Genomic DNA, 12,943 nt, shown 5'->3' on the forward strand with positions numbered 1-12,943 from the left:
GGACGCCGCGCCGGCCAAACCCAAGCGCGGCCGCCCGAAGAAGGCCGCCGCGCCCGAGCCGGAGCCCGAGGAGGAGGAGGAGGAGGAAGAGGAGGAGCCCGTCGCGTCGCGGCGGCCCAAGCGCGGCGCCGCGCCGGCGCCGTACAAGGAGGGCAAGCAGAAGCGCGGCCCCAAAAAGGCCGCGGCGCCCGAGCCCGAGCCCGAGCCCGAGGAGGAGGAAGAGGAGGAGGAGGAGGCCGCGCCGACGCCCGTGGCCGCGCGGCGGCCGAAGCGCGGCGCCGCGGCGGAGGACGCGGCGGAGGAGGCGCCGAAGGCGAAGCGGGGCAAGCCCGCGGCGCCGGCGCCGAAGCCCAAGCGCGGCCGGCCGCCCAAGGCCGCGTCGCAGGAGGCCGAGGACGACGACGCGTCGTCGGCGGCGTCGAAGCGGCCGAAGCGCGGCGAACCCGCGGCCGCGCCGTCGCCGCCGGCGTCGCAGGCGTCGGAGCCGCGGCGCCGCGGCCGGCCGCCCAAGGGCGCGGCGTCGCCGCCCAAGTCGCCCCGCGCGGACAAGGTGCGCGTGCTCTTCACGGGCGTCGACGTCGGCGCGCGCGAGCAGAAGTGCCTCCGGGACATGCGCGCGGAGCAGGGCACGCCGCGCACGGCGACGCACGTCGTCACCGCGCCCGAGCTCAAGCGGACCATGAAGCTCCTCGCCGCCGTGTCCGTCGCGGACCACGTCGTCTCCGCCGACTGGCTCTACGCCTGCGGCAAGGCCAAGGCCAGAGTGGACGAGGCGGCGTACGCCGTCGTCGACGCGGCGCGCGAGAAGGAGTGGCGCTTCTCGCTCGCCGCGTCCCTCGCGGCGAACGCCAAGGGCGTCAAGGTCCTCGCGGGCTACGCCGTCGCCGTCGCGCCGGGCGCCCACGACGTCGCGAAGCTGCCCGCGAACCCGGACCTGAAGGACATGGTCGAGTGCGCGGGCGGCGCGTTCCTGCCAGGGCAGCACAAGAGAGCGAAATTCCCAACTTCAAAGGCTCCGATCTCGGCCATTTTCCACTCGTTTTGGCTGATTTTTGGACGAGCGATCATCTCTCGGAACGGTCTCGAAGCGTGGATGTGTTTTCCGTAACGCGCACGCGCAAAACACTCACGTTGAAGCGACGTTGAATCACCCTTGTGCTGCCCAGGTTCCTGCGCGCGCCGCCGACGACGCCGCCCGAGGGCTCCTGGCCCAAGGGGCTGCTCCTCGTGGGCCTGCCGGAGCTGCTCGTGGAGTCGTCGAAGAGCCGCGCCGCGTCCAAGTGCCTCGCGGCGCTCGGGAACCTGCAGCCCGCGACGGTCGCGGGCGTCCTCGAGCCCGCCGCGCTCTACTCGACGATCCTCGCGAAGAAGCTCGACCCGAAGCGGTGCCTCAAGGTGCCCAAGAGCCTCAAGGGCAAGTGCCTCTAGTAAGCCTGGAGCGTGTCTTTCTCGCGAGGCGTCGTAAACCCCCGGAGCGTCCTAGACGTCGCGAGGAGGCCGCCTTACGCGAGCCCGAGGGCGACGACGCGTCCGGAGGCCGCGCGTCCTAGAGCGACATGAACTCGGGCTTGTGCTGCTGCCGCGCGAGCTTGCGTTTTCGGTGGCGCGCCTCCTTGGAGCTCCACATGAGGCACGGGTGCCGCGCGTCGGCGTTGTCGCCGACGGCGCAGTAGGCCGCGTGCATCGCCTCCACCTGCTTCTTCATGTCGTCGGACCGGTCCGGCCGGTGGTCCGGGTCGTCGGCGCGCTTCTGGATCTGGGCGCAGAGCGCCGTCTCCGCGCGGCCGGCGCCCGGGTGGCACCAGAAGTCGTGCATGAGGTTCATCTCCTTCTCGACCTCTTCTTTCGAGAGCTTCGGTGGCATCTTGGCCTCCGCGTCGGCGCTCGCGGCCTCGTCGGCGGCGTAGGCGATTGGTGTCACTAGCATGAGCAGCGCGGTGAGGCGCATGGTGGTCGCGGAGCAGGGCGCGGCCGACGACACGCGGAGCCTGCGATGAACGCAAGCGCGACTCTCGCCACAAACGCTGAGGTCGATCGAGGTGCAGCAACCCTGTCGAGCTCGGCCGTCATCGACGCCGAAGCAATCTCTGCCCCTCGACGCGCGCATCCGCCTTGACGCCGCCCGTCGCCCCGCCGCTCTCGCCGCCGCCATGGCGCGCCGGCCGCGCCCGCCGGAGAAGCGCCAGGCCATCGGCGACCTCTTCACGGAGCGCCTGGACTACGCGCCCTTCGTCATCATCGTCATGGGCTTCGGCGTGCACCTGATCATCAACTCCTACGACTACAGCGACCTCTACTACGGGGGCTTCGTGCTGCTGATCACGGCGACCTACGTCATCGCGTCGGCGCCCCCGCGGTCCACGGACACGCGCGCCGCGGCGCCGTCGGGACGCGCGCCGGTTCCGCCGCGAAACCGAACCCCCGCGCAGGCTCTTCATGTTCTTCCTCGTGACGACGATCTACTACGCCGTGCTCTGCACCTTCATCTCGTCGAGCGTGCGGGACCGCCACGCGAAGCTGCGCGACGGCACGTGCGAGGCCGTGCGTCCGCGGTGGGTCTGCCAGTTCAACGTCTGCTTTTGGGCCGTCTGCGTCAGGGCAGCAAAAGGGTGATTCAACGTCGCTTCAACGTGAGTGTTCCGCGCGCGCGCGTTTCGGAAACAGCACCCACGCTTCGAGAGCGCTCCGAGAGATGATCGCTCGTCCAAAAATCAGCCGAAACGAGCGGAAAACGACCGAGATAGGAGCCTTTGAAGCTGGGAATGTCGCACCCTTGTGCTGCCCAGGTCTGCGTCTGCAGCCTCTTCTACTCGTCGCTGAGCTCGCTCATGGCGCTGCGCATGACGCCGGAGTTCGCCATCGACATGCACTGGAAGAGCTCGTCCGTGCTGCTCTTCATCATCGGCCTCATCAACGCGATCGATTTAGCCATTATTTGCGTCACGCCGGGCCTCGCGTCGTCCTACGGCTACCGCTGGCGCGCGATCCCCTGGAAGGCGCTGATCACGTCGGAGTGCCTCTTCTGCGCCTTCCGCTGCAGCCGGACGCGCACGGGGAAGCTCATCGAGGCGCCGCGGAATTTAGCCGTCGCGGCGACGCCCGCCGAGGCCGCGCTCTGGCAGGAGCTCGAGGACTCCATGCTCGCCGTCATCTGCGTGTCGCGGGACCTGCGCGTGGCCATCTGGAGCGCCGGCGCCGCGGATTTGGTGAAGATGGGCGCGGCGCCGCGGACGCTCCGGGATCTGCCGTTCCGGACGCCCGAGGACCGCGCGCGCGCCTGTGTGGAATTCAAATCTTCAACCCGACTTCAATGTGCGCGTATGCGAATGTTTTGACACGAGCACTTCCGCCGTGCTTCGAGAACTCGCTAAGAGCAATCGATTCGTCCAAAAATCAGCCGAATCGACTTCGATTTGACCGAGCTCGAGAATTCTCAAGTTTGGCCCCGACGTCCCAGCTCACTGGTTGATTTGCACACAGGCGCGCGCGATCGCGCAGGTCGAGGCGGCCTTCGCGGGGGGCGTCGAGCCGCGGAAGCGCGAGCCCTTCGTCTTCTGGCTCGACGGCGCCGGCGGGGCGTTGGCGCTGTCCGTGGAGGCCATCGCGTCGTCGCGCGACGGGGTGGATTCGGTCGCGCTCTTCTGCACGCCCATGGACCCCATGCTCCTCTCCTTCGGGGGCGAGGGCCGGGACCTGCGGGGCCGCGCGGCGCAGCCGACGCTGAAGGGCGGCGCGCCGGGCGAGGCGCCGACGGCCGTGCAGCGCCTCTTCCGGTCCGAGCGGTCGGCGGCCGCGCCGCTGCTCTCCGACGGCGGGTCCGTGCCCGAGCTCTACGACGGGTCCGTCGCGTCCTACGACTCCGTCGCCGAGACGCCGCGCGTGGCCGGCGAGCGGGGCAAGGCGGGGCCCGTGGGCGTCGACTTCGAGACCGCGGAGGGCCCGGACGCGGACCCGAGCGAGGTCCTGCTCCTGCAGTTCCGCGCGTCGACGGGGCGCATGACGGGCAAGGCCTTCGCGCCCCACGCGGGCGTCACGCGCGCGCCGGACCTGACGGAGCGGAGCGGCGTGCTGCGGCGCGGCGTCACGGTGGACCGGCCCGGGGTCTACGCGTGGGCCTACGTCTGGGGCGAGACGTTCGTGAGAGTCTCGGCTCCCTCGTCCTACGCGGCGCCCTGGGTCTTCGGCGGCTTCGGCGGGGCGACGTCCTGGCGCCACCTCGTGGACTTGGTCGAGGAGAGCGAGGACGACTCGGCGTCGGACCCGACGAAGCGCTGCGTCGGCGGCCACGTCGAGGTCGGCGAGGATTCGACGCTATTGCGGTGGTGCGTGCGCTTGGAGGGCGTGACGGACCCGGAGGTCGTGCTGCCGCTGGCCGGGCGCGTGCCCCTCCCCTTCGAGAAGCTCTGGCTGGTGTCCCTGCGCCACGACGGCTACCTCAAGGAGTTCTCCGGCGGCGGCTCGTTGGCCGAACTGGAGGCGTCGGGCCGGCTCCAGGTCGTCTCCGACGCGCACGTCGTGCTCAAGGCGACGACCGTGTCCGCCGAGGTCTACGCGGCGGCGAAGCGGCGCGTCAAGGCCTTCGCCAAGGCGCGCCAGGAGCTCAAGCGGGCCCACGCGGCGCCGTCCGCGACGGACAGGGCAGGAAAAGAGAGCGAAATTCCCAACTTCAAAGGCTCCTTTCTCGGCCGTTTTCCACTCGTTTCGGCTGATTTTTGGACGAGCGATCATCTCTCGGAACGGTCTCGAAGCGTGAATGCTTTTCCCGGAACGCGCGCGCGCGGAACACTCACGTTGAAGCGACGTTGAATCTCTCTTGTCCTGCCCAGGCGACCGAGGCGGAGCTCGACGACGCGCGGCGCGCGTACGACGCGGCCAAGAAGCACATCCAGGCCGCCTTCGCCACCTACCTGCGGGGCAACGAGGAGCGGCAGGCGCGGCGCTCTCTGGGCATCCTCGACGAGCGCTACTCGCGGCACCAGACGCGCCTCGAGCTCCTCTTCGCGGGCAACGCGTGCGAGCGGTCGAGCCTCGCGCGGCTGCCCGAGAACCTCGTCGAGCACGTCGCCGGCTACATCACGATGACGGACCACGACCTCCACATCGCCTGCAGCCGCAACGCGACGCCCCCCGACGGCCTCGCCTAATAAGCGTTAGTCGTCGCGGACGTGCTTCTTGCCCGCGAGGACGTTCTGCGTTCGGAGGAGCGCCGCGGGGTCCAGGAGGCCCTTGGTCCGCGCGCCTTCCGGCGCGTTCTTCAGGATGTCCTCCAGCGGGTCGTCCGTGCCGTCGGCGAAGACGCGGTCCCGGTTCCGCGCGATGGCCTCGCCGACGCGCGCGCGGACGTCGGGGTCGCCGCTGTCGTACAAATTCTTGCAGACGTCGTAGGCCAGGCCCCCGGCGTTGCCGTCGAAGCGCGGCGCGCTGCGCTTCGCCTTCTCCTGGTCGCCGCCGGCGCAGGTCAGGGCCGTCCACGCCGGGTAGGTCGTCTTCCCGTCGCCGTCCCGCCTCGGCTTCTTGTGGAGTTTGACGGTCACGCGCCCGCTCTTGACGACGTGGCGGCTCGCCGACGGCACGACGTCGTCGTCGAGCGCCGTTTTTTTCAGCCGGTAGTTGGCGCCGCGCAGGCCCAGGACCTTGAGGTCGAAGGCGTCCGTTTGGACGTCGCACGTGACCTTTGCGGCGTTTTCGACGCCCGCCAACCCCACGACGACGTTGACCCACGCGCTGTGCTCGTCGCCCTGGTCCCAGCCGAACTTCGTGATGGGCGTGAAGACCGGGCCCTCCGCCGCCGCCGGCGCCGCGGTCTCGATCTTCCGCGGCGCGCCGCCGCCGCCGCCGCCCGCGAGCGGCCGCGGCGGCGGGCAGTAGACCTCGTCGTCGCTGTCGTCGCCTAATCCCGCGTAGGGGTCGGGCCCGGGCGGCCGGCGCCGCCGGGGCGCCGGCGCGGGCTTGGGCGCGGGCTTGGGCGCCGCCGGCGGCGCCGTCGCGCGGTGGAACGCCGCGGCGAGCGCCTCCTCCTCCGCGGCTTTGGCCTCGGCCCGCGCCCGGGCCTCCGACGCCTCGGCGTCGCGCCCCGCGGCGATGCCCTCGACGTAGATCGCCTCCGCGGCCGCGCCCTTCATCGCCTCGAGGTCCCGCAGCATCTCGCCGGCGACCGCGTCCCGGTTCTTCTTGAGAGCGTACCTGGCCGCGGGCGCGGCCTCCTCGGCCTCCGTCGCGGCGGCGGCCGCGGGCTCGTCCGCGCGCGCCGCGACGGCCTCGCCCGCGGTCCCGGCGGGCGGCGCCGCCCGGCGCACGGCCTTCTCGGCGGCCGCGGACCGCTCGGCGGCACGGTCGCGCGCGCGGTCCGCGGCCGCCGCGCGGCGATGGTGCACCGCGCCCGGCTTCGCCGGCGCCGCCGCGGGCGTCGGCGTCGCCGGCGCCGCCTCGGGCTTCCGCGCGAAGGCCGAGAGCGGACGACCGCGGGCGCCTGCGCCGCGACCTTCTTCAGGCCCTCGCTCGGCGGCCGCTCGGGCGCGAAGCGCGCCGGCGGCGGCCGCTGCTTCGCCGGCGGCTTCGCCGGCGGCTTCGCCGGCGGCTTCGTGAGGTCGATCTTCGCCATGAGCGCCTCGAGCTTCCGCTCCTCGCCGGGGATGCGCAGGCGCGGGTCCACGGGCACGCCGCCGTCGAAGGCGAGCTCGCCCGCGTCGTCGTCGTCGAGCGTCGGCGTGCGCGCGGGCTTGGGCTCGAGCCGCGAGGGCGCCGGCGGGAACTGGGGCGCGGGCCCCTGCTTCTTCCTCGGCGCCGGCGGCGCGGCGTCCGGCAGCTTCGTCGCCGCCGCCGCCGGCGCGCCGCCGTCGCCGTTGAGGAGCTCGAGCTCGCGCGCGGCCGTCTTGCGAACGAACGACGCGGCGAGCTTCTTCACGGCGGGCCGCGACGCGCGCGCGAGCAGCCGCTTCGCCTCGGCGAGCTCGGCGGCGAGGGCCGCGACGTCGCCGGCGGCCGGCGCCACGTCGACGGCCGGCGCGGGCGCCGCGTCGCCGTTGAGGAGCTTCAATTCGCGCGCCGCGTGCTTCCGCGCGAAGCTCGAGAGCAGCCGCCGCAGCGACGGCGCCCGGGCCTCGGCGAGGCACCGCTTCGCCTCCGCGAGGTCCGCGGCGACCTCCTGGATGAGGTCGTCGTTGGCGGCAGAGAGGTACGGCGCCGCGCCGCCGAGGCGGTGGATCTTGTCGTCGAGCAGCTCCCGCGCCTGCGCCTCGCGCCCGTCGCTGAGCTTGAGGTTCGCGAAGAGCGTCTTGTCCATGTGGGCCTCGAAGCCGGACATGGTCGACCTAGGCGTCAGGGAGGGCGAACTGCGGGGATCTTGCTGCGGCGAGGCTCTCGCTAAGAGAGGCCCATGCCTTCCCCCAAAGACGATGTTGCCCTTCAAAATGAACCCGTGCAAGTGTCCAACCGGGCAGCTAGCTCGATCGAGTTCTTCGTTCGTCGTTGTCCGACGACGATGTGGGGCGGGCGCGACCCCTTCGACGACCCGTTCTTCACGGGCCGCCCGGAGCGGTCCCGGGACCGCGGCGACCGCCGCGACGACGACCGGCGCCTCGAGCGGCGCGACCCCTTCGCCCTCATGGACCAGATGATGGGCGGCGGCATGCTCGGCGGCTTCGGCGGCGACATGGACATGGACCGGCTCCACGAGCGGGGCGCGGGCGGCGGCGGCGGGTCCTTCACGATGATGAGCTCGTCCACGGTCATCTCCGGCGACGGCCGGAGCCGCACGGTCACGAGCCACTCGAGCCAGCACGGCGGCGGCCCGATGGTCAGCGAGCGCCGCGAGCAGGTCCGCGGCGGCGGCAGCGAGACCATCTCCTGCGCGCGGCGCATCGGCGACCGGAGCCGGACCATCACGAAGGAGCGCGACCGCCGCGGCGACGAGCGGACGATGGACACCATCGAGAATATGGACGCGGACGCCGTGGAGCTGGACCGCTTCGACGACGACTTCCAGCGCCACGCCAGCGGCCGGGCCCAGATGCTCGACTTCCAGCGCGGCTTCCCGCCGGGCATGCTCCAGGAGGCGCAGCGCGGCGGCGGCGGCCGCCGGCCGAGCGACGCGCGCGCGCTCGAGGCCTACGACCTCGACCGCGACGACGAGGCCCGGCCGCCGCGCCGCCGGAGCCGCTGGGGCTTCTGAGGCGCGCACGTTCCCTCCCTTAGCGGTAGGGCCCGTAGCAGAGGGGCACCCACGCGGACACGGCCAGCGCGGTCACGGGGAACGCGAAGAGCAACACCCACGCGGTCCCGCACTCGAAGCACGCGTCGACGACGACGAGGCACCGCCGCGCCTTGCCGCAGCCCACGAGCGGCTCGCCGTCGCCGTTGTAGCCCCGGATCGCGGACCAGATGCGCTGGCACGTCGCCGTCTTGAGCACGTCGCCGAGCAGCGGCGCGCGGTTGATCGTCGCGACGAGCCCCGGCGCGTTGTGCTCGATGAAGCGCCGCAGGGTGCGCACGCCCTCGACCTGGAACCCCTCGAGCGTGCCGTAGGGCACGGACGTCGCGAGCGCCTTTTCGTAGTGGTGCGCGTCGCCGGGCTTGAACAGGATCTCGAGCCAGCGCGGGAGAGCTTCGCCCGTGCGGTAGCTCGCGTAGCGGTTGAAGATGCCCTTCTTCCAGTGGCCGATGCCGTGGCGCTGGCCGAAGCGCGCGAAGAGGCCGTAGCGCTCGACGTCCTTCTCGCCGTAGTACTCCTGCAGCGACGCGTCGACGGCGTCGTCGTTCCGCGCCCTCGCGTCCTTCCTGCCGTCGGCGAAGCGCCGTTCCTTCGGGCCCGTGATCTTGAGCTCCTTGAGGCTCTTCTTGGGCACGTAGAGCAGCAAGACCATCTCCACGGCCGCGGACCGGAGGTAGCGGAAGTTCGTGTCGATGTGCGGGCTGTCCGCGAGGTACTCGTCCAGATCCAAGATGAACTCGATCATGAGCGAATTCAGGATGACCTCCAGGGGCGAGTCGTGGTAGAACAGGAGGTACATGTTCAGCGAGTAGAGGAGGACCTCGAAGGCCGAGTTCATGAAGGTGTGGAGCCGATATCCGATCTTCATGAGCACCGTGTCCGCCTCCTTGCGCGCGACGAGCGCCCGGATGCTGATGAGGCGGTCGACGCCGTCCTTGCTGTGGCTCGGGAAGAAGAACTTGTGGTAGGAGTCGGGGATGACCTTGACGAGGTAGAGCACGACGACGAGCTCGATCGCGGCCTTGGTGAAGCGCGCGCCGTGGCCCTTGGCGTCGACGCTCGCGGCGCGGTCGCTGCAGAGCGCGGCGACGTCGCCGTCGGAGCGGCCCGCGTAGAGCGTGTACATGAGGACGACCGCGGGGAAGCCGCACTGGAGCAGCAGCGTCGCTAACACGGAGAGGAGGCCGCTGCCCATGCAAGCCAAGTAGAGGTACGTGCTCGCCTTGCCCGCCTCGAACTCCCAGTCGCCGACGGCCTCCGCGATGCGCCTGAAGGGCTCGATGAGCAGGTCCTTGAGCGCCTGGCGCGCCCCCTGGGGGGACCGGTCGTAGCGCGCCGCGAAGGCGCCGTTGCGCTCGTCCCGGAGCCAGCGCCGGTACGCGGCCTTGCCGTGGTCGACGTAGGGGATCGACTCGAAGTCGTCGCCGTGGCCCTCCTGAAACCTCATGCGCGCCTCGAGCGACACGAGCGCGTGCGCCTGCCAGACCAGGGGCGCCACGCCCCAGTAGGCCAGCGTCGCCTCGCGCGCGACGCGCGGCGCGGGGCGCGGCCCGCCGTAGCCGTGCGAGAAGCCCGCGGCGCTCACGACGGAGTAGACGACGGCGGCGCCGTCCCTCTCGCCGTCGCGCGCGGCCGTCACGACCGCGAGGCGCCAGCGCATGTCCGCGCCCTCGCACTCCACGACGTCGCCGGGCTCGAAGCGCCAGAGCCGCGCCGTGGCGTCCCAGCGGCTCAGGGGCCGCGCGAGGATGTGCATCGACACGCGTTTTTCCAGGACGAGCGCGTGGTGCACGGCGAGCGCGCGCCGCACGGTCTCGCGCTCGCCGTCGGCTCTTTGCGCCACCACGGACCGCTTCTCCGTGTTAAAGTAGGGGCTGTGGTACTCCTTGAGGCCCGTCCGCGTCAGGTCGCCCGTCGACCCCGGGCTCAGCAGGAACTTGTCCGCGTCCGCGTTGCTCGCGCGGTGCACCGAGTCGTCGGAGAACGCCTCGCTGTAGGCCTGCGGCCGCGTCGACGCCGTGGCGCCCGTCGCGTCCCAGGCATCCTCGAAGTCGATGCCCAAGTCGTCGTCGCCGCCGTCGCCGGACCCTTGGGTCGAGTACGGCGCGTCCGGCTTGCAGGCGCTGTCGAAGAGCTCGGACCAGTTGAAACTGTACATGGCCGCTGTCGGAAAAGGCCTTCCGCCTCTTCGTCTAGGGTAGCGCGAGCTAAACTTCCATCACAAGACCATCGGCGGCATGGGCTTCGAAGCAGCAACGCCTTTGTTGATGCCGATGACGCTGCTCTCGCGTGGGAAACATTGTATTTTGCTGAAGCCGATTCGGGCTGTCGCGTGAATTTCGCGGCGCGGCAGCCCACGGGTGGGCAGCCCACCCGACCAGAACAAACGCATCGCAATGCCGCGCTTGGAGCGCCAGGGCAGCGAGCTGCAGATGCAGGGCTGGCTGGTCAAGCGCAAGAAATCCGGCGAGACGCACATCGGCGGCTCGCGCACGAAGCGCTTCTTCAAGCTCTGCTACTTCGCCGGCGGCCGCGAGAGCACGACGGGCCGCGACGACCAGCTCGCGCTCGCCTACTATCGGCGGCCGAAAGATGAGCCGCAGGAATGGCTCAAGGTGAAGGACATCCAGAGCGTCGTCTCGGTGCTGCCCACCGAATTCACCGTCGTGCATCCCAAGCGGTCGTACGTGCTCCGGACCGCGTCGAAGGAGGAGTGCACGGCGTGGGTGAGCGCGATCCTCCTCGCGATGCGCCGCGCGGCCCAGATCACGCCGCGCAAGCTCGATCCCACGAGCCCGTGCTGCTCGTCGCACTCGCGCGACAAGCGGCGGATCCTCGGGAGCGCGAACCGCGGCCCCGCCAAAATCGCCATCGAGCAGACGGGGTTCTCGAACGGCGAGAGGGAGGCTTTCTACTAGAGAAGTACTAAAATTCGGCAGCATGCGTGTTCGACTTACTCCGCGGGCGCCTCCTCTTTGGCCGCGGCTTCCGCGGGCGCCTCCGCCGCGTCCTCCTCCGCCGCGTCCCCGCCAAAAACATCGGGGAGCTGTTTCCAGCCGGAGTGTTGTGAACGCATCGTGTTTGGATTGTTGTGAATCTCTCGCTTCGTCGGGACGCGCGAGTCCGGCGCAAAGACGTGCTTCCGGACGCCATGTGTAACTTCAACTTTAAGTTCAACATAGATCGCAAGTTCAACTTGAACTTCAACAAATCCCGTCTCGTTCCAGCCGCCGCTTTGTCCAGGGTCATTGGGCAGCGGCGCCGCACCACACGGGGAACGACGGTCGCGCGGCCCGACCGCTATCGCGGATTTCCCCTCCCGTAGTCCTGGCGCGCGGATCACTAGCGCGTAGCACTAGGGAGTGCTAGGCGTGGAACCCGGTTTGACGTAGGGAACTGTGAAAATCGAAAGTCCGAGAAATGAAGCCATTTTCGCAGGAGAACGAAACCTATGCGTCGGTAGCACAGAACGATCGTCGAATCGACAAGTTTCGACGAAAATCGGGATTTCTGCCATGCGTCGGAAGCACAAAAACGACCGTCCGAACACGATTCGTTCACAACGGTCCAGCTGGAAACAGCTCCCCAATGTTTTTTGCGTCCCCGCCGACCCGGCGGAAGCTCACGACCGCCAGGATCATCTTCCGCAGCGCCGTCTCGAGCCGCACGTCCGCGACGCCCTTCAGCGCCGCCTTCAGCGCGTCCGTGTCGTAGTTCGGCGGCAGCTTCAGCAACACGTGCTTGCAGCGGAAGCCCGGCGCGTTGCAGCGCGCGCACAGAGCCGCGAGGTCGACGCCGGACATGTCGAAGGACACGGAGCCCATGGGCCGCGCGGAGACCTCGGGCCCGCCCCACGGAGGGTCGAGGAAGAGGAGGTCCGCGCGGCGGACCGCGGCGCGCGCGGCCGCGAGGTCGCCGGAGACCTCCGCCGGTTCCTCGGCGGCCGTCGCGGCGGCGATGTCGCCGTGGAGGCACGTCGCGTCGAGGCCCGCGGTCTCGACGTTGTGCTTGAGGAATTCGAAGCGCGTCGCGTCGAGCTCGACGCCCGTGACGCGCGTCGCGCCCGGCGCCCTGGCGAGCGCGCGCGCGAAGCTCAGCACGTTGCCGCCGACGCAGGCGCAGCCGTCGCAGATCTCGGAAAAGGGCGCGCCGGGGAGCTTGAGCGCGAGCTTCGTGATGCGGTCCGCCGTGCGCGCGTCCGTGACGCTGTAGACGGCGACCTCGTCGAGGAGCATGCCCTTGCGCGCGGCCTCGGAGCACTGCGTGCCCCAGAGCTGGAACCGCTTCCCGTCCGACACCTCCACGGCGCGCGACGCCGCCGTCTGCGAGGCGGAGGACTCGGCCATGTTTTGTTGAGCCCAAAACGGCCGATGATGAAGAACTGATTGAAGCGTCGAGCATGGATGTATGAAATGCTGCCCGCGATGGGCGCGGCGCTCGCGATCCTGCTCGCGCTGCCCGCGCTGGCCGTGCGCGAGCGGCGCATGTGCACCCCGAGCCTCTGCGTCGGCGGCGACGACGGCGCCTTCGACGCGTCGCTCATCTCGTCGGCGCGCGTCGTCCATCGCTTCGCGCCGACGGACCCGGCGCGCTACCTGTCCGTGCTCGACGTCGGCGGCGGCGGCGCGTGGCTCGCGGCGCGACGCGGGTCCTTCCCCTCGGCGGACGGCGCCAACATCTCCGCGGTCGTCTGGACGGGCTGCGACGCCGAGCTGCGGAGCCCGGCCGGCGGCG

The 12,943-nt window shown here is 70.6% G+C and overlaps 1 protein-coding gene across 1 annotated transcript; it reads right to left on the reverse strand.

Moving 5' to 3' along the window:
- Window positions 1–6,118: 6,118 nt before the first annotated feature.
- Window positions 6,119–12,555, reverse strand: AURANDRAFT_65733 (hypothetical protein; the record flags this gene model as incomplete). The annotated part of the gene is made up of 5 exons (XM_009040715.1): window positions 6,119–7,310; window positions 7,610–7,845; window positions 8,220–10,359; window positions 10,834–11,120; window positions 11,836–12,555. The coding sequence occupies 5 exons, from the start codon at window positions 12,553–12,555 to the stop codon at window positions 6,119–6,121; spliced, it is 4,575 nt and encodes a 1,524-aa protein (XP_009038963.1).
- Window positions 12,556–12,943: the final 388 nt, after the last annotated feature.

Source organism: Aureococcus anophagefferens, assembly GCF_000186865.1.
Source record: "Aureococcus anophagefferens unplaced genomic scaffold AURANscaffold_16, whole genome shotgun sequence".
NCBI lineage: Eukaryota > Pelagophyceae > Pelagomonadales > Pelagomonadaceae > Aureococcus > Aureococcus anophagefferens.